This window comes from Felis catus, chromosome A1 (assembly GCF_018350175.1).
Source record: "Felis catus isolate Fca126 chromosome A1, F.catus_Fca126_mat1.0, whole genome shotgun sequence".
Classification (NCBI taxonomy): Eukaryota; Metazoa; Chordata; class Mammalia; order Carnivora; family Felidae; genus Felis; species Felis catus.
Window position 1 is genome coordinate 20325969 of NC_058368.1, and position 26875 is coordinate 20352843.

Sequence of the window (26875 nt, forward strand, 5' to 3'; positions counted from 1 at the left end):
ACAGGGCACCCCATGTCCTTTCAGTGTATTGCCTTCAAGGCTCCTTACTTTTACTAATTAAATCGCAATGAGGCTGACCTTTCCCTCTGTGCTGAGGGGAGGCACAGATGTGGCCAAAGACAAAATTAAAACGTGGGGTATTTTAATACCCTAAAACTTCAAGGAAATGATGAGACTATGAAGACATGAAAGGGAGAAGATGGTATTTATGTGGAACGATGTGCCTGTGAGACGAGGCAGCCTTGGGAAGGGATAAGATGTCCTCGCAGACAGCAGGAAGGCAGGACCCACAAGCCCCTGTAGAAGCTCTAAACCAGCCACAAGGCCTTGTGATGAACTGAAGATGCCTGACTTTCCTATTTGAAAAATGCCTGGGATCGCTTGACCCTTTTTCCTCAAGAAGAGATTGTGTCCAGAGGCCCGCGACATCAGGTCACAGATATGGCGGACCCAGGAAAGCGAAGAGGACAGAACTCCACCGGACTTACAGCCTGTGGGAGCTCTGGACCAGCAGGAAGAATGCAGGCAGGAAACCGGGAAGCTGCCTGAGTCACTGGAAGGACAGAGCAGGGAGCTCGGAAAAGAAAAGCTGGGGAAACAACAGGAGAGCAGGAATCTGAGGCCTGGGTGGGTTGAAGAACAGATTCCGCGACTCCTGCCCACCCCATGATGTGTCCCTTCTCTGCATACCTTGGTATGGGGTCCTGGGCTCAAATCAGCAGAACACGCTGTTCATGACCCTTTCTCCATAATTTCAGATACGGGGAATTCCTCAGGGCATTGCCAAGGGCCTCGGTATCACTTCAAAGGATCTCCTACCGTTTGCATTTTGAAAAGTATGAAGTGGCACCAAACTGTGAGGCATTTCTGCCGCCACTGGCAGTTTATACGGTAAAGAGTTCATGACTATACCTGAATTGTGAGAAGGAGCAGTTTTAAGGCACAGATTAGGAGGGCAAACAGAGGAGGCTGTTGGAGAACAGTCTCCAATAAAGAGAACTAGTTAATTCTTTGACCCCCTTCTCCTGGCATTATCCTGGGGCTAGAGATCCTCAAGAAATGTCACATTGTCCTAAAGATACCATTTTTAAGCTCCCAACGTATTCTAAGAATAATTCTCCGAGTCTGATTATAATCTTTATTTGAATGAAAATATTCAATCATACATGATGGGAATTTCATTAGCATTACCTGGCACAGTTGATTTTCTTCTCCCAGCATAATTATTGTTTTTATTTTATCCTGTTTATAAATTTTTTTTATTTAAATCACTTAAGAATGCAAATTGTACAAACTGGCTTGATGATCTTCTAACCAGGTTTCAGGAAAAACCACCTAAAATTCTGGGAGTATAAATCAAATTCATCTTTCCTAGGAAGTATTGTGATTTCTTGAGATCCGAGTGTTAACAGTGTATTTCGCTTTGTAGAAAGCACGAAGGAAAAGCTTGTCAGCTCTGTCAATCTAAAAAAGGCAAAGGGACCCATTGCAAGTAGAAAAAAAAACTTACCCAAATTGACATTTACCCCATTTACAAAACTATCCATTAAAGAAGCCTCCTCAGCCACTTCCCCGAGAACTGAAAGCGACACCAAACACAATCAATGGAAATGTGATTCTGAGATCCTTGAGGTCAAGGGAAAACAGAATGCCCAGTGAGCCACATGCCCTCCCTGACTCCATTCCGGAAGTAGGATCTAGGAGACCTAAGTCCCACACCACTGCTTGACTACTTTCTCTTGGTGATGACCTTTCTTCTTCTGCCATCAGGGGCAGGCAGCATGAGGAAACAGCCCCTGCATTCTGAGGGAAGAGAGGCCACCTAAATAGCAACCAGTGCCCTCGGAGGAAGCTTTTCCTGCCAGTTCTAGCAATGATGAAACCCGACCGTGGACAAACGGACTCTAACCCTAGCTCAACCCACGCAAGTTCTCATGCCCCTGTGAACTCAGGAATGAATGGGTAAAAGAGCATCATGTGAATGTTGAACAGGAACCACTAGAAGACAGAAAAATCCATTCCCTAACAGTGAATGGTTAGGACCAAGGCTCAGATCCCAACCAGAAATCAGAACTGAGTCATTCAGAGAGACTGCCCAAGGGCAGGGGAATGACGATGAGATGCAGGGTCAGGACGACAAGTGGGAACTGGGACCAGTCAGCTCTGCGGGTCCTGCCAGTCACATAGAGGGTGTTGGCACAGGTGGGGCTGTGACAAGGAGCGACCCTGGAACTGAATCCTTCAGGATGGACAGTAAACATCTCTCTACTCAGTCCTCTGAATGTGATTATCTCGTTCTTGGGGAAATGAGGTTTTTAACATCTACCTGGAAAATACTTTTTATTATTAGAGCACTGTCAAACTTATGTTTTTAAAGGACAGATTTAAGGCTTCAGACTTCATTTTTTTTTCTTTTCAGAAAGGGCCCACTCTGTTACCTTTCACTGACTGCTAAAGGGGCCTTCTCCTACATCTGGGTGTGGCCAGGATTTGTGCTCCTGGCTGGGAGGAAAGACAGGCCAGGCAAACACTAGGCAAAGACAGCCAGGGACCCAGCAGTATCCACTCACCCCTTCTTCCTGCCCAGAACAAGGATGTGATGCCTGTGGTAGAGGCAGCCATCTTGTAACTCTGAGGCAACCCTAAGGACAGAAGCCAAAAGCCAAGCAAAACGATAAAAGAAGCTTCCCTATCAGACCTGCATTGTCTCCTCTGAGTTTTTTTTTTTTTTTTAATGTTAGAGGAAAACAAACCCCTACTTAAGTCCTTATTTTTTTCTCTATTATTTATAGCCAAATACATGTCCTCACTAAAATATGAAATGCATATACATCCTCACTTACCTAGAGGTCCCAACACTGAAGACTGAGGCAGGAATCACCAAACATTTAAAGAGAAAAGGAAGAGCAATAAACAGCTATTGATCCCAGTTGCACTGAGAGAAATTCCAACTCAGAGATGGCAATTAAAATAATGGAGAGGAAAGCGTCCCAAACCAAATTACCGGTTTCGCTGACAAGAGAGGTGCTTTGTTGTGACCCAGAGGACTGATTTGAGAGCTACGAATTGAGCAAAGGCTTTAGGCAAGTATTTCATAAAAATCATTCTTAAAGAAATGTAGCTTCTGGGCAAAACTGAGTGGAATGAGAATGGCAGCATAGAGAGAGAGAGAGTTCAAGACAGGCTTCCCTGATTTGTAGGAATCCAGAGCTTCTGGGAGGGAATGCAAATCACTGGAGCATTATTCTCATTATTACTAATGGTTCTTAATAACTAAGGGGCAATGTTGGGTCTCCAGTTGGCTGAAATGATCACAGATTATTCGCTGCAGTTATACTAATAACTAAATATAATTTGACACTAAATTACAATTCCAGAAATACAGCTTTCTGCACAGTCTCTTATTGCAAAGGAAAACTAAGCAAGAACATCAATAAATAGAATAATCCAATTAAGTGGCCTTCCATTTGAGTACTACTTAGAATTGAGGCTTAACAGGGAAGTAAGATAGGAAAAACAATTCAGTATTTACTGATTCAAATAATCAGGGCTTTTATTGTAAGACAATTTTTTGTTATTTTAAAATAGGTGTTTAATTAATCTGAATGGCTTTGGTCATTTATGCAGTGATCCTAATCACTGCAAATTGTTCCTAGATATAAGGCCTAATTTCCCATGAGTAGATTTACTTGTAAATTAGCATTTAATACAGGCATATTTTTCTATGCTTACAGTGTGTTTATAAACATATTCCCAATCACTTTTTTTAACCACATAGGACAATCACCTACGACATCTGTCTGCAGATACAAAACTACAAGGGGGGACATTGACCCAACAGATGAACCGAGGCCACCCCATGCATGCTCTGAGCTGTTAGCCTTTGGGCTGTAGGTTTTTATATAAATGTTTGTTGAATGAATGAGTAACCTCAGATTATTCAGAGAGGCTGTTTTAGAAGCATCCGTCCTAACGGAGCCTAGGCTAGTTCCTCTAGACTCAGTTTCCAAAGGGAAAGTAGTGGCCTTAACAGAAGAATCACCCAAGGTATCCTTGCCAAAGAGCATGAAACAGGATCCTCTGACTCTGAAAGTTGGGGCTTTTCCTGGAGAATTTAAGAACTAGTTAGTTCTTAGAGCTAGTTAGTTCTGAAATCAAGGAACAATTAAATTCTCCAGGAAAAGCCCCAACTTTCAGAGTCAGAGGATCCTGCATCATGCTCTTTGGCAAGGATACCTTGGGTGATTCTTCTGTTAAAGCATGGGTTACACACGTAGGTGGGGCTGAGAGGCCAGTGCTGAAGGACATTTAAACCATACTTACTGCTGGTGGAGGACATGTGGCTGTAGTCAGACCTGAAACACAAAACCTTGGTGTTAGTAGGATTAGACATTATTTTTCTTTATCCAAATGATTTCTTCATGCTAGAACTTTAAAAAAACAGTCTTACAGTGGTAAGTAACTATTTAAATGTGAGGAAATGGCACACATCAAAAATTGTAGTGCAGAGGCATTTTGTGTAAAACAAAGTTATGTCTGAATGTGAAGGCAAAATTTTAAAGGCATTTTATTTTTTTTTAAATTTTTTTAGATGTTTATTTTTCAGAAAGAGAGAGTGAGTGAGAGACAGCGAGAGCACGCGTGCGAGTGGGGTAGGGGCAAAGATGGGGTGGGGACAGAGGATCCAAAGCAGGCTCCATGCTGAGAGCAGAGAGCACAAAATGGGGCTAGAACCCATGAACTGAGAGATCATGACCAGAGCCGCAGTGGGACACTCAACCGACTGAGCCGCTCAGGCACCCCTAAAGGCACTTTAGAAAGCGGGGTTCCTTCATGTGGGCTCTCTGGATCTCCAAGATGGCAGACCAGCTGGGTCCTGAGCCATCTAAATTCACTGGCAAATTTTTGAATGGAAGCTTATTTTTTCTGGGGAGAAGGCTCAGAGTTTTCAACAGATTCTCAAAGGGGTTCAGGATTCTCCAGAAGGTTAAACCTCCGCAAATGAGCACCCTTCAAGTTAGCTCCACACCACGGGGAAACGTTTCTTGGCTGCCATCAGCAGAGGGATGATGGAACCTGGCGGCAGTGCGAAGGGACCCTGGCTTGTGAGGGCTTCCACAATCAGGGTGTGGCTGGCCCTCAGGAAACACAAAGGCACAATGAGGCTTGGCTGATTTCAGTTCCAGCTGAGAAGAAATCCTGCTGCGTATTAGAGTAACAGGACGTGGGCTGTGATAGGGAAAGGGAAAAAGGCAGGGTAAGGGCCAGGGTGAAATTACCCATCAGTTTCTAGGCTGAAAGACCAGGTCCTGGCACTCAGCCTCTGTGAGAATGGGAATCTGGCCAAGGATCTGCCTGCTTAATCTCTATGAAGTTTCTGCTCTACTTGTGTGGCTGGGAAGCCTTCCCTCTCTGGCAACGTATATGCTATAGAAGCTCTTGGTTTTCTCCCCCCAGTGTCCCAAAGTCATTCTCAGTGGGAAATTAATCTCTCAAGCACGTAGGGATTTATTATGCAAGTGGTAGTTAGGGGATATGGTTATGCAAATAAAGTAGTTAATTATGTTTAATTTTCCACATACACCCTCCTTTTATTTACTTAGTCTCATGTTGCCTTTCTTAAATTATCCAATTTTCACTCCACTGACTTTGTTACCACATCAACAAAGCATATACAAAGCTTCAAAAAACATCACAAAAAAGCACACCTCTTACCCGTTGAAATAACCTACATCTCTCATGCCAAATGATGCACTGATTTATTGGTAGAGGAACAAAATGGAAGGAAAACAGCATGTAGTTTCCCCTTTTCAAATGAAATGCTTTAGCAGTTACAGAATCACTGAATTTTAAAGCTGGAGAGAATAGCAACTACTAACATTTGCAAATCCCTTTATGTATTACAAACTGCATCCGCCTACATCTAATCCAATTTTTTGCATTCCTGGTTAGGAAACTAAACTGATACTATTGGCGAGGAGATCAGGAGGTGAGCAATGATAGGGACTTGAAGTACGGGGGCAGGGTGATGGCAAGACAGGAGCTGAAAGGTGGAAGGATTGGCTGGGGCATGGTGACACGCTGGCTAAGGAAAATGCAAGAGAGGACAGTCAGGATCATTAACCCCAGTGTTGGGGCATTAAATTCTTTCTGGAACCAGACGGGACTAAATTAACTTTAGGGCAAAACTTAGAAATCTAACTGTAGGGCCGCCTGGATGGCTCAGTCAGTTAAGCACCTGACTCTTGATTTCAGCTCAGGTCCTGATCTCCCAGTTTGTGAGATTGAGCCCCATGTCGGGCTTGGCACTGACAGAGCAGAGCCTGCTTGGGATTCTCTCTGTTCCTCCCTCCCTCCCTCCCTCCCTCCCTGTCTCTCGCTATCAAAATAAACTTAAAAAAAAAAAAAAAACAACAAGAAATGGAATTGCATATGAATGTAACAAATGGTCAACAAGCATTTTGCAACGACCAAACAATCCCAATCCAATATGATCATCTTAGGATGGTCAGGCTTTAAAGAAATTTCATGACAATTCAAAGGAAACATTCAGTGGCAATGTGTGATTGGACTATGTATTAAAAATGTGTATGTTCAGCTAGGATTTTCCAAATACTCCTGAGGCAGATGCGTTTCACAAATGCATACAGGCATGCATGCAGATGGATGTGAACGTAGAATGGAATTTACATGCGACACTTCTATCGAGAATCTTAAGGTATAACAGCAGTATTTTTAGGCTAGGTGCTTGTGTAACAAAGGTCCCGGCCGTGCATCTCTCTGTATGTAGTTCTTGTGACTAAAGGCACCGCCTGGGTCAGGCCTGACAGCTGGTCAGTCTCCCGACTGTCACTCTCGTCTCGCTCCAGTTCCTTCCCCAAACAGCAGCCAGTCTTTGCGAAGCACAAATCTGATCCTGTCACTCTCTGGATGAAGCCCCAGCTCAACAGTGTACCACCTAAACCCCTCTTTCCATGAATGATGGCCTCTGCCCGGCTCTGCGGTCTCCTCCATCACCCCAACCTCCATCCCTGTCCACCATCAAAACGGAAATCAAACAGGAAGAAAAGTCACCTCAAGACTCACAGTGCTCTCCAACCGCTGATCCTGTTTATGTAATTTGTACACAGTTGCCGTAATGATGGAGATACAATTCTAAATTGCTCTTTTCACCAAATACCGTCACAACATGTTGCTATAGTTCCTGTAATTATAATTGTAAAGCGGTGTACTATAATTTATTCAACCATTTGCCTGTTGTTTGCTCTATGATTGTTTCTGATTGTTCACTTCTGAAAGCACACAGAGATGAGATGCTCATAAACATGGCTTCAGCTTTACTTTCTTTTCCTTACAAAAATTATCATGAGGGGAAACAGGAACTGAGTCAAGCTATGGGCACTTTTATAGCTCATAAGATACATTCCAAATAACTCCAAAAGATTATTTACTGCAATTATTGTATTGCTGGTCAAAGACAAACTGTAAAGCTTAAAACAATTTTGTGCTTAAAGAGGTTCAAAAAGTTTCAGCTCATGACTACAGTTCTCTGGAGGGGCAGATAATCTCCAGCTTTTTTAAAAAAATTTTTTCTTAATGTTTATTTATTTTTGACACAGAGAGACAGAGCATGAGTGGGGGAGGGGCAGAGAGAGAGCAGGACACAGAATCTGAAGCACGCTCCAGGCTCTGAGTTGTCAGCACAGAGCCCGACGCGGGGCTTGAACTCACAGACCGCGAGATCATGACCTGAGCTGAAGTCAGACGCTCAACCTCAAATGACTGAGCCCCCAGGAGGCCCTCCCCAGCTTTTTTAAGGTAGGAGGGAACAGTAGTGAATCCTGTTTATTGGTCTCACATCCTAAGAATTGATCCACTTGGTTCTGCACAAGACATTCAACTCTACGAGAATAAAGCATGAAAGGTGAATCCGTGAATTTTAGGAAGAGTATGTATGGGCACATGACACAGATAAGTAGAATAATGCAAGGATTGTAGATCTTCACACATCTGACACATATAGGAGACACATTTGCAAATATTACATTTATTTGGTACCTATGCCAATAATAACCAGAAAGTTAGATGCAGTTCCTTCACTGTAGTTTACTTACAATTATACATATAGGGGTTATATATAAAAAGGCCTGCACTTAAGACAGGTTATCACTGTCAGCAGCCATATATACCTTCTTAAATTCTCTTTTCCAGGAAAATCTTGGCAGAAGAATTGATCTTGGCATTTTAGTAACATTGATCTTGAGGTTTCTCTAAAACATCAGCTCAGTGCATTATGGATCTCATCTGTTAGCTCTCAGTCCATTGAATTAGATGCCATGGTAATTTAGAGCTAACTAGCCCCACCTTGAACACAAAGATAATGGAGTGCCTAATAGATCATCCTGTCTTCTCTGCAAGATTTCACCTTTTACTGTTCTCTAAACCTGTCCCATCTTCAAATTTATTCCCCCTAACCTTTCCCATTCACCTGCTTTATAAACAGTAGACCTGTGAATTGTTTGCTATCTCTTAAATCACACTGAAATGTCAGGTGGAGGTCACCCAAAGGGCATGGTATGACCCTATGTTTTCAGAAGCTCAGTGACAGGTGACATGGAAGTGAAGGTTCATTAGTGCCAGATCAACCCTCTGAATGAAAATAATCCAGGGCGCCTGGGTGGCTCAGTAGGTTAAGCATCCAACTTCACCCTAGGTCATGATCTCATGGCTCATGAGTTTGAGCCCCGTGTCGGGCTCTGTGCTGACAATGCAGAGCCTGCTTCAAATCCTCTCTCTCTCTCTCTCTCTCTGCCCCTCCCCCGCTCACCTCTCTCTCTCTCCCAAAATAAGTACAGAAACGTTTATACAGTATTAAAAACATAATTCATCAGATAACGGTCATATTTTTTTTAAAATTTTTTTTTCAACGTTTATTTATTTTTGGGACAGAGAGAGACAGAGCATGAACGGGGGAGGGGCAGAGAGAGAGGGAGACACAGAATCGGAAACAGGCTCCAGGCTCTGAGCCATCAGCCCAGAGCCCGACGCGGGGCTCGAACTCACAGACCGCGAGATCGTGACCTGGCTGAAGTCGGAGGCTTAACCGACTGCGCCACCCAGGCGCCCCTATAACGGTCATATTTGAAAGAGTGTCTCAGAAGCCAAATCTGGGAGACACCACTAATGAAACACCCGTTGTAAAGCATTCGTCTCACTCTGTGCCTTTTATTTTGGTTTACAACAACACTGCCTGTCCCTCTGTTAAGGGATTCTGTTTCTTAAGATAGTTTCTTAAGATAGTAACTGGCTTGCCAGTTTTTTTTTCTAACGAAAAGTACACAGAAGCACAAAGCTTGCTTTCACGTGCATTTGGAAAAGGAGAGCTTCAAAATGACATCAATTGCCACAGAAGAATACTAGTTTGCCTTTAATCTTGGCCTGCACTAGGTGGGTCAGACAGCAGAGATAGCATTTCGAGCAAAAGACAATGCCTGAGCAGGAAATGAGAATTAATTGCAGATCGATGGCTCTTTGAGAGGCACGAGGTGGGAAGCATGCTGGAGACCCAGGCTTCCATTTTAGGCCACCAACTAGTCGTGCACCCTCTGAACCTCCATTTCCTCCTCTGTAAAATCATAACATTTGTCCTATCCTCTCGCAGATGTTCTGAACGATGATCAAATTTCTTAGGGCACTGAAAAACATCAGAGCATCCACTGCGATGAGTATAAAGAACATATGATCTTGAGGGCACCTGGAAATATACATTTTTATTAAATACAACTGTAAGTTTGTCATTTGGAGTGTTGTTCGTAACAGCAGTAATAGCATGATGAGAAATAACGTACTGAGGGTTCACTTACACCAGGCACTGTTCTAGGGGCTTTAAATGTAGAGGCTAATTCTCACAAGCACCGTGTCAGGTGGGTACTTTTATCGTCATCTCCGTTTTACAGCAGAGAAAACTAAAGGCACAGAGTTGAACCCCAGTAACCCGACTTTTTGACTGTCACTTTTTAAAAATATTTTTATTTGTTTTTGAGTGAGTGAGAGAGAGCCTGTGAGTCAGGGAGGGGCAAAGAGAGAGAGAGAGAAGGGGACAGAGGATCAGAGAGCCGGATGCAGAGCCTGAACTCATGAGCTGTGGGATCATGACCTGAACCGACGCTGGCAGCTTAACTGACTGAGCCACGCAGGCACCCCTGATTGTCAATGTCAAAGTGAGCAGCACAGTGTGCCCACCGGCAGTTGGGACGCACAAAAATTCTTAGAGCCTTCTCTTTGATCATGCTGCCGAAAGGATTGATAGCTCCGTCGATACCGCCAAATCCCTTGCTCCTATGTTTTGTTCACACTGGCCTGGCAATAGGCCTTCTCCCCCCAAACCTTGATGATCTCAACCACTCACCGTCTCTCTTACTGCCTGTCCCTACGGAGCTGAGCAGGAAAGTAAATAGCAAGGTGGAGCGGTCCCTTCACCCAGTCACAATCACTGATCCCAGTGATCCCAGGTGGGTTCTCACTCAGCGGTGCCCAAACTATTTCAAACCTCCATTTTCCTGAGGGAGGGGGCTGCACCTGCCTGGAACGGAAAGCCATCTTCCCTGCCAGGTTGTAAGAAGAGACGGGCCTCCCCTTCTATGCAAAGCCCATCTAACCGAGGGGTCTGAAGTCCAACATATCTCCACCTTTTCAGAAAGTGGACGTCACAAACCATTGGTTTTTCTGTATATCTATTCTTTCCCTTTCACAGAGTCTTTTCTATAAACACGTATTTATGGGAGACCGATTACTGCCTATGTTTCGGGAATCCTTCCTGCACCCCCTCTACCCTCCTCCTGCTACGGCCTCTCCTCACCCCTCCCTTTCTCGGACAACAGCACTCTAGTGACCTCCTCTGCAACACGTTCTGCTCCCTCCTGGAGTCAGGAGGAGAGGACATGGCTTCTGCCTCCACCACTCCTCTACTCCACCCTTCCTTCATTACCTCCGTTTGAGAAAAAGAGCACCTTGCGTTCCTGCATCTTAATGCACTTCTCAGTGGCACAGCTGACGCCTTTCCCTTCTTCCCCTTGGCCTCTAGGAAACCACATTCCTCCTTTTCGTCCCCACGCCTACTTTTCCTTAGGCCCCTTTATTAGCTCCTCCTCCTTCACCTACTTCTCAAGGCTGTTTTTTTTTTTTTCAACGTTTATTTATTTTTGGGACAGAGAGAGACAGAGCATGAACGGGGGAGGGGCAGAGAGAGAGGGAGACACAGAATCGGAAACAGGCTCCAGGCTCCGAGCCATCAGCCCAGAGCCTGACGCGGGGCTCGAACTCCTGGACCGCGAGATCGTGACCTGGCTGAAGTCGGACGCTTAACCGACTGCGCCACCCAGGCGCCCCTCAAGGCTGGTCTTAAATAGTTCCTGCTTCACAGCGTTGTTGAAGGATGACGTAAAAGGCTCAGCGCAGTACCCAGCATGGAGTAAATGCTAGTAAGGGTTTGCTATTTACTGCCTTTAGTTGATTTAAATCTGCTCCCAGGACTGCAACTGCCATTTTTAGGCCGACGGTTCCCCGATGCAGTGTCATCAGGCTGACCTCCTCTCTAAGACAGATACACTCAACGGCTGGCTCATCACCTTTCAGACGTCTCCCAATACCTCAGACACAACACATTGAAAATGAAACTTCTCCTACGCTACCCAACTTCCTTTGGAGGGGATCACAGGCTACTTCGAGCATCTGATGAAAGACCAGTCTCTTCTCACAAAAAGCCACAAAGAACATCATTTTGCATAAAATTTCAAACAATTCATGGACCTCAAATTAACGATCCCTGCCCGAGCATCTGTGTCACTTGAGCTGAGTCTGGAATGAAGGTAGAGTTTCAGCCGGTGGACAGGCATGCCAGGTGGAGAAGGGCATAGCTGGCGAAAAGGGCGGCCCGACAAAGGCAAGGAATCAGAAACACCTTGCTCATGTGGCTTGATGCTGGGTACGAGGGCGGTCCTGCCGAAAAATAAGGCCAGAGAGACAGAGGAGGACCCCGTAACACCAGGGGGACTTCATCGGCCAGTCTAAGCTCTTTGTTATAGATGCCAGAGCCGCTAAAAGTTTGGAAGGGAGAGGGAGAGAATCAGGTTTGTATTTTAAAAATAGTCATGATAGCAAACACGTATTAAGTGCTTTCTACATGCTTGGTAGATAGTCTTGACAGGTAGCTTTAGGAAAGTGAGGGAGGGCTAGAGGGGGCAAACTCTGCAAAAGCCAGGAAACTGCGAGCGGCTTTTTCGTAACCAAACCAAATTTCAGGAAATATAGGACTATGTGGCCAATGCAAGGTTACTAACTCTACATCAAAACTCTTTTATTTCAGTGCATGCCATTTTACTCTGATCTTTAGCTTAAGGATGCTACTAAGGCCATAAGTAAACAATTCTATTCTGTTACCACGACGCACTTCAGTGACAGAAGCAGTGAACAGAAGTTCTGGTGTCCGTATGTTCAGCAAGTCCCTCCCAGGAACCCTGGCAGCTGTCATGTTGTTCTCGGGGATCCCAGGGAGTTGTCACTCCTGGGTCAGGGCCTCCCCCCCACTTCTCCGGGACAGAATCTTTGGGGAAAACACCTGTCTTAGGTGAGCTTTGCAAACTGAAAATGGATGAACCTGTTAGTGCCTTATTTAACCCAGCTGAAAACGAGCTAGTTTGTTTTGCTTTGTTTTCTTCTTCTATTCATGGCCTAGCTAACTAGGGACAGAAGGAAAAAAAAAAAAAGCCAAGGATCTTCAATTCAAGTTGGTAAATGCCGTATACGCTACGTGTGGGGGGAGAAAACAAGGGAGTGCAGTGTTTGGAATCAGGTTACTTCACCAGAATGTAACTGGGCTCCACAGTGAGCCAGAAATGACTGCAAGTTGGGACGACAGCGAAAGCCCATTGCTGTAGGGTGTAAGGTCCCAGATTTGGGCTAGGAATGGGTGGAGCCTGCAGGGAAGGCTCGGGCTGGGTCCGCAGGAGTGACTGCCTAGGAAGCCTAACCCCTTGTGCCCATTCTGGGACTGGACTCTCTTCCTGTCCTCACAGGGCTGCCAAGCCCCGAGATTATAGTCTAAATGTCCTCAACTTTCCAGGAATGAGGCTTTCTGTAATCTGGGCAGCTCCAGCCCACCCCCAGGGTTACTCCAGAGAGGAAAGGACATCCTTTCCTCCTGGGTCAGAATTCGCATCCTGGATGTTTGCTGACTCTGCACAGGGAAATCCTCTGGCGATAGGAGCTGGGTGGAAGCATTTACAATGACATTCATCTCCTTAAAGATACTCGGTCTTTTGTCCCACTCAGGAAAACCGTGTCGTTGGGAGAAGGCTAATTAGTCCCCAGAGATAAAGGTCTGGGCTACATGTTTGAGTCCAATGAAGCTGTTTCTTTAAGCAGGGCTGGATCATAGCACCATTTTCATCCCACCTGTACCCAAGGCTGGGACAGGTGCGCAGAGAGAAGTTCGGCGGAGAAATAGGAGTCGAGCAGCGGGTCTCAGCAAGCACAATAAAGCCGGGAATGAAAAATGTCACCCTCTTATAGGATTCTGAAAGAATTTTAGGTGCCGGGTGTCCTATCCTCTTCCCGTCCCCAGCCCCCAGCCCGGACTCCAGAGAGCTGCGGGGCTAGAATAAAGTCCTCGCAGAAGGTGGAAACAAGTGCAAGCGCATCTCCTAACGATGATCTCAGGGGGGCACCGCATTTGCCGGGTACTCGACATCATCTCCGCGATAACGGGGGGCAAGGAGGGGCGGGATGTGGTGGTGTGCGGGGGATGGGGGGGGGGTTACTCTGAACCTTGAGTCCTTCCACTTTCCTCCCCCGGGGGGTGGGGCCCGCCCTGCCCGGGGGCAGCTACGGACCACGCTGCGCTGCCCTCGGGGACCGCCCAGGAGGAAGCCGGCCCGCCACAGCCCGTCTGCCTTCCACCGGGGGTCCGGCAGAAGGGGCAGCCCGCGCGGCCCCGTCCGGCCCCAGACGCTCCGGTTCTGCCGCGGGGTCCGGGAAGGTCCCGGGCAGGGAGCAGCCGCAGCGCAACTCGGAGAGCGTCCCCCGCCCACGGCCCGGCCCGGCGCGGCTCACCCTCCGGTCTCGGCGCCCGAGTCCACGCAGTCATCCTCCTCGCCACCGCCCGTTTTGGGGTCCATGGCGCGCTCCCCGCCGCGCTCGGCTGGCGGGCGCCGGCGTGACCCGGGGCGAGCTCCCTGTGGGCCGCCCCGCCCGACCCCGCCTAGCCTAGCCCGGCCCGAGCTGGCTGGGCTCACTGCGAGCGTCTCGCGGCTCCGGGCTCCGGGAAACAACTCGGGCGCCAGCCGCGCTCCGCAGCGCCGCGCCGCGCCCTCTCCTGGCGGCGCCCGGCCGCGCACTGGCTGCCGCTCCCCGCCCGGCCCCGCCCCTCGCCGCTCGGCCGTGTGAGCGTGTGCGTGTGCGCGCGGGGGTGCGCCCGCGTGTGTGCGGGTGAGCGAGGGCACGTGCGCGCGCAAGAGGGTGGGTGCACGGGGCGTGCGCGCGTGCGCGCGCGTGCCGGCGAGCGAGGGGGTGGGCGCGCGCGCGAGAGGGTGTGTGCCCGGGGTGTGAGCGTGTGCGCGAGCCTGTGCCAGCTCGTGTTCTGCGCTTCCGTGTGTGGTTTGAGTGCAGGAGCGGGCGAGGCGTGTGAAGTCGCGTGCCCCTTGTTGTGTGATGTGGGTGGTTGGGCGAGGTAGATGTTTGTCGGTGCGCGCTTGCGACCGCGGGTGGTGTGTGAGTGTGAGTGTGAGTGTGTGTGTGTGTGTGTGTGTGTGCGCGCGCGTAGGAGCCGCCCCTCTCGCTTGGGCCCACAGCCCCAGAATTCTGCGTCCCCGGGATTGCCCGAAGGTGCCTGAGCCCCGTAGCTGGGAGCAGCACCGAGGAATAACCCGACCCCGACCGCACCGTGAAAGCAAGGAGGGGGATCTGGTTCACTACTGGGACCAATTGGAACACCTAGGTGTTTTCGTATAGTTTCCTGAGAATTGCCAACACTGAATTCATTATCGCCTTTCGTAGCGCAGGTCTGAGTGGCTTCCCGCCACCCCACGACACTTACAATCTGTGTCATGCGTTCTTTTGCTATTTTTAAAAAATGCCTTTAAAAATAAAGACCATTGGATGTACCTGCAGGGGTTGTTGCAGTAAGGGTATGATAATGGATGTTTGTAAAGGACCCCCATCAGCGCCTTGGGGGGAGGTAATGATCACTCTTGGAGGGGCACACCTCTCCCTAGTAGGTAATGTGAGGCTGAAAGGAAACTCGAGGGGAGGCGTGATGAAAACAATTCGGATTTCATTCTGATAGCCCTCTCCAAGGCACTCATTTCTACTTTCTTCTGTGTTAAGGCCAAGTTACTTAACTTCTTTGAGCCTTAATTTACTTATCTAAAAGATGGGGCTATTGATATCTATTTTAGAGCCTGTTGTGAGTTTAATGAGAACATGCATGTAAAAATACTTAGCATCGATCCTGATAATGTCAAGTACTACTCACCGGCAGCTATTGTTACATTGAAAGCATGAGCTAGCTACATTTCCAATCCTAACTTGCAAAGCAGTGATAAGCTATATCTTGAAGAGGAATATAATTTCTTTCCTCTCTCCTTCTCCCCTCTCTTCTGTTCTTCCTTCCTTCCCAACCTAAATATCACTCTTTTTAATTTGTATCTTAATTAAATTACACAAAAGAGAAATCCAATTAATAAAAGAATACAAGTGCAACCTCATCAAGAAAACGAGCACAGGTAAATATGCCAACACCAAATCTTAACTGAATTATCTTTGCTGAACATAAAATTCTTTGCATGGAAAACAGAAATGGGTGTATTATACTCAATTTGTGCTCATTAGCTGGAAGAAAGAAGAGTGCCAGTACTTTAGGGGAAACTCCCCTCACCCCACCCTATGTACTGACTTTTAAAAGAAAATTCTCACACGAGGCAAAATTACACTGTGTGAGGAGTACCTGAATGGCTCAGTTGGCGTTTGACTTTTAATTTTCAGCCCAAGTCAGAATCTCGGTTCGTGAGACTGAGTGCTGCGTTGGGCTCTGTGCCGCCAGCACGGGGCCTGCTTGGGATCCTCCCTCTCCCTCTCTCTGCCCCTCCTCCACTTGTTCTCTCTCTCTCTCTCAAAATAAATAAACTTAAAAAAATCCACTGTGTAAGTGATCTGCCCAATGCCATTAATAACCATTTTCAATGTATCAATTCATTCAATAACTATTTAAATATCAGACAAGAGGGTGAATTCTGGATTCACAAATAAAAGAAAATGGGAACAGATAGGACACCTGCCATCACGGGGTTTATAATCCAGAGGGGGAGACTAATTAAATTCCATATGTTAATATAAAACACACAAATGGAGAAAAACACTCCAAGGAGAATGGTGTGTCCTGAGAGAGAACACAATTTAAGTTGGGGTGTCAAGGAAAGCTCTCTCAGGAAGGGATATTTTAGCCCTCCTCTGCCTCAGGCCCTTTGCACTTGCTCTTCCTTCTCCCTGGAATACTTTTTCCCAGATTTTCTGCAAGATTCCTGCCACGTGTCCTTCAGGACTATGTTCAGATGGCCCTTTCCTTGGAGAACACTTCCTAGCTAAACCTGAATCACAGTATCCCCTTATCCTGCTAGTCTTTTTTTTTTTAATTTTTTTTTTCAACGTTTATTTATTTTTGGGACAGAGAGAGACAGAGCATGAACGGGCGAGGGGCAGAGAGAGAGGGAGACACAGAATCGGAAACAGGCTCCAGGCTCCGAGCCATCAGCCCAGAGCCCGACGCGGGGCTCGAACTCCCGGACCGCGAGATCGTGACCTGGCTGAAGTCGGACGCTTAACCGACTGCGCCACCCAGGCGCCCCCCTGCTAGTCTTTCTTAAAGCTCTACCAGCCATGGGCGTATGAGAGATTTATTTACTAATTAGCTGCTCTTCCCTCCCCTACCCCCTGAATGCCAGCTCCATGAGAGCAGGGACTCTGTGTAGTTCACTGCCACATCCCCAATATCTGGAGCAATGAATATGTGTCAGTGAATGAAAGGGAAACAGCCCCAGGGTGGAGGCAGGAGTGAGGAGAGCTTTCCAGGTAGCGAGACCCGGGGTGTGAGGCAGGAGGGGGCGCTAAGCATTCAGCTAGAGTGGAGGAAAGCTGAGTGATGAGAAGAACACCAAGTGGCAAAGGCAGGGAGGCATTTCAACGTAAACGCGACATCCCCGGGAGACCATTATAGCCTATGTGCAAAGTAGAAGGACAAATTGTGTCAACGCAACCAGATCTAAAAAACTGATAAGACGGACGGAATGTGTAAGTAACAGACATTCTACCGTGTTATCATCCTTAGAGCCGTGAGGAAACCTACTTGGTCAGTTCTGTGTGGGGACGATTCATTTTTGTCCCCATATGCCACCTCACTTAGTCGTCAGTACAGGTCGCTGAGGTACGTTCAGTTTTTCATCCTACAGTCGAGGAAACTAAGCCTCAGCAAGTCCAGGCGCCTTGCCCCAGGCCACCCGTGGGTACCAGAGGAGCAGGGTGCCCATTTAATGTGGAAGGAACCTACGTCACCTCACTGGAAGGCCGACCGGTAGGCCAGGCGCAGCCTCGAAGGATGGCAGGAGACAAGGGCGGAGGAGAAAGGGTGAACTAAGTACGGGCCCAAGAAGGAAGGCCATGGAAAATGGGTGCTCCTTGAATTACTTCCGTTTTCCTCCGATATCTCGAAAAAGGTCAGAGCAGGCCAAAAACCCGGGCCGCACCTCAACATGATGCACTGATTCAGGCCCCCTCAACCACGGGGGCCGCAAGTGCTCCTTATCATTGGCACAAGGGCTCATGGTAACTCAGTGATGCGTTTGTTATCGGGAAGAGAGGTTTGAACGGTAATCGTGGTCCCTCTGAGCAGCCGTGTCTCAGGTACAGGAGGGCTCCCACGTCAGTCCTCGGGTCTTAGGAGCCCCGTTTGGTTTATTTGGTACAAGAGTCGCCAGCAGGTAATCAGCGTGAGGACCTTGTGGCAACCACACAGGGGGTGTCTTGCCCGTCACCTGTACATGGTTCCCGGGCTCCACGTCCAGTCGCTGAGCATCGATGGCTTTGGTCCTGGGGCGCAACGCCCTCCTCCCTCCCCCCTGTAAGATGGGGGCAGGGGAGTATCCGTGGTCTTCTGAAGGTGGTGTGCCTGCTGCCCGAAAGACATCAAGTCTGTCTGAGGATGGTGTCACAGGCCAGGAAATGTAAACCCTGGGTTCTGGACCTGAACGTCATGTCACTAGAAGAGAGGGTGCCTCGCAACTCTTTTAAAAGCTCTTCCCGCATCCCGGGCATTGTGCCAGGGGGCTTTACATACACGATCTCTTTAATCCTCACAAAATTCTCGTGAGGCTTCCTTCGTCCTTAAACTAGGGCTGTTGGTGTCAATCTCGCAGGAGACTTGAAGCCCTCTAGAAATTGCAAAGCATACCAACACGAGATATCCCTGATTTTTTAATCTCTCTCTCTCAGACGAATTGAACAGCATTCTCATGTTGTATTTCACCTATAATGCCCATTTCAGTCGCTGTTGATGTTGTTGCCTGTGTCGGTGTGTTAGAAAATAAGGCCACTGATCCATTTATTTATTGGGCACTCACGGTGTGCCAGGCAGTGGCTGGATGCCAGGGACAGGATGGAGAAGGATCCAGAGGCGGGGCCTGGCCTAATGGAGCTTTCGAGGTCAGGAGAGGGCAGTTTATCAGGTTCCGGGCCCCCAGGGCAGAGCTGGTTTCCTACCAAGCCTAGCCTCCTTTAGAGGGCCCCTCAGAGCCCCACAGTGCTCCCGACAGGTGCATGGTGCTGTTGTCACTAGAGTGGGACCGGAATATCAAAGCCCTTAACGGGGGGGGGGGACCTCAAACTAATCTGATGGTAAGTAAGAGCATCAATTTTACTGATGGAAGATACAGATTAGTAATTAACAAGGTCACAAGTAATTGGGAGGGGCTGAGGGTTTGGAACAACCAGAAGATAAGTAGCTTTAAGAATAAGAACTTGAAGCAATACAGATTGAGAAAGATAAACATTTAAATCTCCCGGGCATGGGATTTGCCTGGGTTTGAGTTTCAGTTTGGAGGGAAGCTGGGCCACACATTCTGTGAGTGTAAACCTTCTGGACCATTTGCTGTGAGGCCAGCCCAGATCTAAGATAAGCTCTTGAAATGAAATACTAGTTTAGGTTATCCAGAAGCAAATAGAACGGGAAGGTATGTTGGTCTGGGAAGTTTTGCTCATTCTTATTTATTTATTTAGTTATTTAGTTAAAGAGAAAGAGAGTGAGTTATTTAGTTAAAGAGAGAGAAAGTGAGAGGGGCTGAGGGAGAGAGAGAGAGAATCTCAAGCAGGATCCATGATCAGCATGGAGACTGAAGTAGAGCTCAATCCCACGACCCTGGCATCACGACCTGAGTCAAGGTCAAGAGTCAGATGCTCAACTGACTGAACCACGCAGGCACCCTATTCACTTTTATTTAATACCTTATTTATAAACCACGTGTTCCAGAAGCAAAAATTTCAGGTTAAAGAGAGATATGGGGTGGGGTAGGGGGTGGGGGGTGGAAATCTCTTTCTTCCAAGTCTCCGGAAGAGTTTGTCTGATGTGAAAAATAAATATTATGATCATGACAAGAAAAATTATCAACTATTGACAAATCTACTTAGACAAAGAAAGCCACTAGCCTTACAAGCAAGCATAAGGGGACCAGATGGCCAAGGGATAAAGGAAACTAAAGATAAACCGGTTGAGTTGGAAAATAATCTCATTAAAGTATAAATGACTCGGCTTGGATAAGGGACAGCAGAGACAGTGGTCTGGCCTGGGAGGCTTCTTAAGACTCTGAGCCTACAGTTCCCGGTGTGAGCTCTGGAGTTTAAGATCAGACACCCCACGGTATACCCACGGTTACCCCTCCAACCGCCAGGGGTGGCCGAAAAGTGAGACAGGGTGGGGAAAGACCTCTGGAAAAGTGCTGTGGAAATTCAAAAGTACGATGAAACCCGGGACTCAGGACACTGAAGATAGCCACACCTCCTGGGAATTATGGCCAGGTCACCCATTCATCATCATACTAATGATCTAGACTTGGAAAGGTTGGCTGTCTGTCCTCTTCACATTTTGACACTTTCCTTCAGTGACCCAATCTTCCACAGCTCTGACCGCCTGCATTAATATGCTAGACCTGTCAGGGTCACCTGAGTGGCTCATTCTGTTGAGCGTCTGACTTTGGCTCAGGTCATGATCTCACGGTTCATGAGTTAAAGCCCCACATCAGCCTCTCTGCAGTCAGCACAGAGCCCGATTCGGATCCTCTGTCCCCCTCTCTCTCTGCCCCTCCCCTGCTCACACACTCTCTCTCAAAAAGAAATAAAAACATTAAAAAAAATCTGCTAGAACTGTTATAATAACGTACCACAGACCAAGTGGCTTAAAGAACAGGAATTTCTTACAGTTCTGGAGGCTACAAGACCCGGATCACAGTGGTGATGAGTTTGGTTTTTCCAGAGGTCTCTCTCGTTGGCTTGCACATAGCCACTTTCTCTCTGTGCCCTCACATGGTCATTCTTCTGTGCGCGCACATTCCTGGTGTCTCTTTCTGTGTCCAAATTTCCTCTTTCTCTAAGGACACCTGTCTGATTGGATTAAGGTCTACCCTAATGGCCTCATTTTAACTGAATTATTTCTCTAAAGACCTTATCTCTAAATATAGTCACATTCTGGGGTGCTGGGGGTTAGGCTTCGGTCTATGGATTAGAAGGCAAACACTTGAGCCCATCACACTGCCTTTGAAGGAGTCTCATGTAGGACGCAGGATAGTCTGTATAATGGGTAAGACTGATGCTGGCCAGACTGCCCAAGTTTAAACTGTCCCTCCATCACTTTCTAGGTTTGTGATCTGGGGCAAGTAAACTCTCTAAGGGACAGATCCCTTGCTTGTATCTCGGGCATACTTAGGGCTTTGGGAGGATGGAGAAGCTACCTCGCAGAGCCTGTGCCTGGTGTGTGAGAAGCATTGGGCGTTATCATCTTGCTCTACAGTCAGCTTCCAAGTCCGTATCTCTCTTTGTGAGCTCTCTCGGGTTCCATGTATGACCATCCAAATGCCCTTGACTCTCTCCACGCAAATGCCATGCACTCACTCACTCCTCAAAATGATACTGACTTGGGGATCCTGTAGGATCTGGTCCACATAAGAGAGAGAGAGATCCTGCCTTTGAATCCTGACAGTCATTAGTGGGAGACCCAGGCAAGTAAGCCCTAATCCTCAACACGATGTAATGAACGTTATGACAGACGTGTGTGCGGTTCAGTCTAGAAACACGTACAAAATGCTGTTAGAGCCAGTGGACGTGAGTGAACAATACATCCTGAGCAGCGTGGGAGGGGCGGGGGAAGGAGGGTGAAGTGACAGGGAAAGGTTTCACAGACTAGAAGATGTAGGTTGATTAAGTAGGTGGTGTGGATTCAGGAGTGCCCTTGTTGTGATCAGCACCAGGTGATGTATGGAAGTGTGAATCACTATATTGTACCCCTGAAACTAACACTGTTTATTAGTTTATATATATTAATGTTGATGATTAATTTATTAACTAACTGGAATTAAAATAAAAACTTTAAAATAGAATAAACTTGCTTCCGTAAAAAAACAAAAAGAAAAAGATGTTTGTTGAGATTGAAGGAAGAAATAGAGTTCACAGACAGACAGGGGAAGGGCAGAAACCTTGCTTCTCGGAGGCTCCCTTCCCACTCCCTGGACCCCACTTCTGAGGAGTGGACATTACAGACATCTTGGTTCCTCCCCTGGCCCAACAAGGACCCTAGTATTTGCCCACATTCATCGTTTCTACCCCAACCCTGCCTTCATTTTCCACCTGCTCCAAACGCAATCGGCAATTCCCAGATACAAATCTATGACTGCCAGTTCCAACCTTCCCACTCTCGTTTCTGTCTCCCGGTCTGTTCCTTAGCCTCACAAAGACTTCTATTTGCACATCTTTAAGTGAAACCACCCTGAAATGGGTCTGGATAGATCTGCTGCTATCGCCCGACAGCACAGCACTTAACTTTCATCACTACCGCCTGACTCATGGAATACAGGCAAACACGTCGACGTGACACTTGTCTTTCCAGCCTCATTTCTGTCTCTACCTTCTTTCTACTCCCTGTGATGAATCTTTCCTGGTCCATCAACTGCTCTGTATCAGGTACAGCACTGGGCATTGTGAACACACACATGGGGCACAACCCATGCCTTTAAGCAGCTACCAGCCGTATCCAAGAATTAAAAAGGAACTAGACAGTTTGGAAACCATGCGATAACCTTTCTCAAATCCAAAGCCAGGCTGAGGGAGTTCTCCTTACCTCTTTGACCTCCCACACCTTTTATGTAACACCTATTGGTGTACTTACCTTGTTCCCTTATTTTATTTTATTTTATTTTATTTTATTTTATTTTATTTTATTATTTTTTTTCCAGAACTATGTCTGGACCCCTGGAGACTTCTGTGAGATATGTTTACAAGTATCATGAACCACAGAATGAGAAGATTGCTCTATTTTTTGGGCTGCCTGGGGTTGTTGAGCAAAGCTCAGGCTCAGGCAACCACCGTCCTGGGTAGACCAGTAGACAATGCCCTGACCAGACCGGCTGTCCTCAGCATGGCAAGGACAAGATCAACTGACCGTATCTTTGGGATTCCCTGACGCTGGCAACGATGCTACTTGCTCTGGTAATGTGGTCATTGTTTTTTTTTTTTATAGTCTAAGAAACTGACCTTGTCAACACCCACAATGACTACCTTCAAAATATAGTCTTTCCACTTAAGGCTCCTATCCCCTCTAGCCTTCTCAGAAATTGTTCTCTATTGCTTGCTCCTTCTATCTGTGGTCTCTTCAACCTCTCATGGGTCTCTCCACTGACATTGAAATACACTCATCTCTCTCATGTTGAAAAAGAGAAAGACCAGGGCACCTGGGTGACTCAGGCAGCTACGTGGCTGACCCAATCTCAGCTCAGGTCTTGATCTTAGGGTTATGAGTTAAAGCTTATGTTGGGTCCCATCCTGGGTGTGAAGCCTACTTAAAAAAAGGAAGGAAGGAAGGAAGGAAGGAAGGAAGGAAGGAAGGAAGGAAGGAAGGAAGGAAGGAAGAGAAAGAAAGAAAGAAAGAAAGAAAGAAAGAAAGAAAGAAAGAAAGAAAGAAAGAAAGAAAAGGAAAGAGAAAATCCCCATCCTGTTTAGCTTGTTTACCGCCATGTTTTCTCTCATCAACTGCCACTCCTCACACAGCACATTTTCGGAAAGCATTATCTCTGTTTACAACCTCTGTTTCCTTTCTACTCTAGGTAGGTTTTCGTTTCCCTAGACACTGTTAACTTGTCACTTCTTTTTGGACAGGCTCTTCCCTTGGTATCACACTCCCTAATTTTCTTCCCATCCCTCTGATCACATCTGCTTTGTCTCCCACGCGGGCTTCCCCCTCGGTCTTCACCGAAGGTCTCAGCTCTGTCCCTAGGCCCCCTTCTCCTCTTCCGTTGCATTCTCTCCCTTGGCCTATGGTTTCAGCTGGGACTTCTAACATGAATCTCCAGCTCTGACACCTCCTCCGTGCCTCAGGCCTGACCGCCTTACTATCTCTTTGGCATCTTTCTTTGAATGTTTCAAAAGCACTTCCAATTAAAGGTATACAAAACTTAGCTCATGATCACCTCCCCCACCCTCACCCCTGCCATGATGCTCCCGTCCCTCATCCCGGTGAAGAGTACCAGCATGTATCCTACTCCCCAGCCAGAGATCTAGGGGTCCTCCTTGAAAACTCTCTCTCCCTTACCTGCTTATCAATGCCTCACCAAGTCCTGTCGTTTCTGCGTGTTAGAGATGCCCTGAAATCTTCGACTTGTCTCCAACTCCACTGCCATCACGTCAGTCCTTTCTTCCTCCTCTCTAGGCTAGCCTCCAAATGGCTCCGCACATCCATTTCCCTCTGTCCCATCGAGTCACCATACTCTTCCTGAAGGACAAGCCTGGTGGTGTCACCGCCTCCACAGCCTAAAGGATTGTAATAGTTTCCTGTTGCTCTTAGGACAGAGACCAGAATGGTACCAAACCTCCAGTCACGTGTCATCACAGCCACCCCTACCCCATTCTCTCTCCACTCTCTGTGCTCCAACCGCACCGGCCTTCGTTACCTCCTCAGATGACCAACTGTGCTTCCTCTCCCAGCCTAGAGCATTTGCATACGCTGGTTTCTCTATCTGGAATACTCTTCCTGGCCCATCTTTACCTACTTGGTCATCATCAGATCACCTGTCAATAATTATTTCCTTCCTGACTAGATGGATCTCCCTATTTATGCCTTCAGAGGGTCTTAACGAAGAGGTGATTTTGCATTTGGTTTGGTGGTTCCTTGATCATTCCCTTTTTCCACCTGTAAATTACGAGCTCCACGAAGGCTAGGCTATTCTGCTCACCCCTGAACCTTCACGGTCTAAAACGGGGCTTCACACGCGGTGAGTGTTACTACAACAGATACTTCTGTGCCTAGCGTTGGATACTGAGTCTGGCAAATGTTGCTGAAAGGGTGACCGAACACAGGGGCTGCGAGTGTTCTAAGCCCTTGGAGGAAACCAGAAAATTCTCAAAGATGTTCACCTTGTTTTAAAAAAAAGAGACTTACAGTTTTATTAAAGCATTCATCATGGGCAAGGCAGAATACGTAACAGAACAGACGTGGTCCAAATAATTAAGTTTCATCCCACTGGGAGATTTACTTACTGGAACAAGTCTGGAAAAAGGGTACCATGAGTGACAGTGGTTAATTCCCACAGCCTCTCAAGAGTTGACCCAAGTGACCTCTGGACTCTTCCAGGCGTGAGTAATATAATGTGGAAAACATTACATTGTGAACTGGCTGTGCTTTGATGCCTTCACTGTTCCATGATGTTTTCCAGAATTCAAAGTATTGTACGGAGTCATCTCGAGGTAAATTAGGTCATTTTCTTCCCATTCTATCTTTGGTTAGCGGTCTTCGACTGCAATGGTCGCTTTGACATGGCACCTAGGATTCTCACAGGGTAGAGGTTGCTAAGCACAGAGAACTGTTTGCCAGAGGTTGTAGAATCTTCTCTTCTGAAAGGGAAAGCAGCTCTTTTAAATACAAGGATTCCTTAGTTCCTCGGGGTCAGGTGAGATGTTCTCCTGCTGAAGGGAAGTGTATTGACCCCGTGAGTTCCCCAGGCCTCCCTCTGCATTATGATTCCATGATCCTATTAATGTTTGACAGAAGGGCAAGTCTAAATGTGCAATTCCATATAACCCTTGAGTTTTCTCCTGGGGATGAAATTGAATAGAAAATGGAATATATCATAGTGATGGGAATCTAGCCGTGTGCTTTGGAATAGTAACTAACTGCACAGCTTCATCACCTTGGAAACAAGCGAGGCCTGATATGGCGACCTCAGAGGGCGTGTGCGGCTGACTCAAAATTGATCTGGATTTGGCTTCACGGTGGGAGGAAACACATGTGATGGTTCATCTGTGAGTCTGGGAACATTGACAAATGGTGTTCTAAGTGATTTAAGAAACCAACAGTGCATTAACCCAAAAGATCAAGGCGCAACCCCCTGGTTTTATGCTAAAAGGAAGGGAATGTGGGTCAGCGTGCTGTGGAAAGTTTTGGGTTGTTTTGCACATGATGCTAAATATCGGGATGATTCATGGAAAAAAAAAAAGACTGTCAAACATCTGCCCATTTCGTTTATATGATGCCAAACACTGAGATATTTGGAAACATTGAAATGTGTGACATCGCAGTGACCAACTTTCTGGATGAACAATTATGTGAGGGTTGTTTTTTTTTGTTTTTTGTTTTTTTCAATTCCTTATTTTGGTGCTGCAGAAATCATTTTTGAAAAGTTGCTTTATTATATGTAACTAGGATTTACATTGCATTTCAAAACATAACCTAGGGCTGTCCAGAGAGGTTTTTGTTATTGTTGTTGTTTCTTTTAATAAGTGTTTTCCAATCCTATCATAGCATTTTTCCCAACAGAAAGACTATAGAAACTTTTTGACCTCTCAGCAGCAGCCCACACAGGCAGCCACACCCTCCTCCCTGGAGCACTCCCTTTACTTGATATCGTCCCCTGTTGGTTCTCTTCCCACATCTCTGAAAATTGCTTCTCAGATTCCTCTGCCAAATCCTACAGATCAATCTGACTTCCTGTATTAGAATCCGTCCTAATTTCTCTCTCTCTCTCTCTCTCTCTCTCTCTCTCTCTCTCTCTCTCCTCATTCTCCACTCATTACCTTGGTGACCCTATGCAAGCTCACAAATACGAGCACTATCAATATGCTGATGACTTCTAAATATGCATCTTTAAAAAGAAAGTTTGTTGGCTTATTTTGAGAGAGAGAGCAGGGGAGCAGCAGAGGGAGAGGGAGAGAGAAACTCTTAAGCAGGCTCCGCCCTGTCGGCTTGGAGCCCGATGTGGGGCTCAAACTCAGGAACTGTGAGATCATGACCTGAGCCGAAATCAAGAGTCTGACACTCAACAGATTGAGCCACCCAGGTGCCCCCTAGATTTGCATCTTTGACCCATTTCTCCTAGCTGAGCTCCAACCTGAAGTTCAATTCCCTACCTGGTATTTTTCCTTCAGATACCTCAGAGATATGTCAAATGCAACATGTCCAAAACAGAAATTATGATCCTTCTCCACAAACCTGCTGTTTTTCTTAGTATACAATCCCACCACCCACCAGAAACCAGGGAGTCATCTCTGGTACTTCCATCTGTCCCACCTTTCACATCCA

General features: G+C 46.9%; 1 protein-coding gene and 1 long non-coding RNA gene across 4 annotated transcripts in view; both read right to left on the reverse strand.

Moving 5' to 3' along the window:
- FAM124A (family with sequence similarity 124 member A) overlaps positions 1-14352 on the reverse strand; it is a 100811-nt gene extending 86459 nt beyond the window's left edge. The window contains exons 1-2 of one of the 3 annotated variants that reach the window (XM_011283724.4): positions 14110-14350; positions 4324-4355 (exon numbers count right to left, since the gene is read on the reverse strand). In XM_011283724.4, coding sequence (XP_011282026.3) covers positions 4324-4355; positions 14110-14174 — 97 coding nt within the window. In that variant the 5' untranslated portion in view covers positions 14175-14350. Of the gene's footprint in view, positions 1-4323; positions 4356-14109 lie in introns of all 3 variants that reach the window. The other 2 variants (XM_023251261.2, XM_023251259.2) reach the window with 2 other exon arrangements.
- A 10363-nt stretch (positions 14353-24715) lies between these two features.
- The window catches only part of LOC123383960, a 40611-nt gene continuing 38451 nt past the window's right edge, over positions 24716-26875 (reverse strand). The window contains exon 6 of the long non-coding RNA XR_006594412.1: positions 24716-25191. This is a non-coding gene — a long non-coding RNA (uncharacterized LOC123383960). The remainder of the gene's footprint in view (positions 25192-26875) is intronic.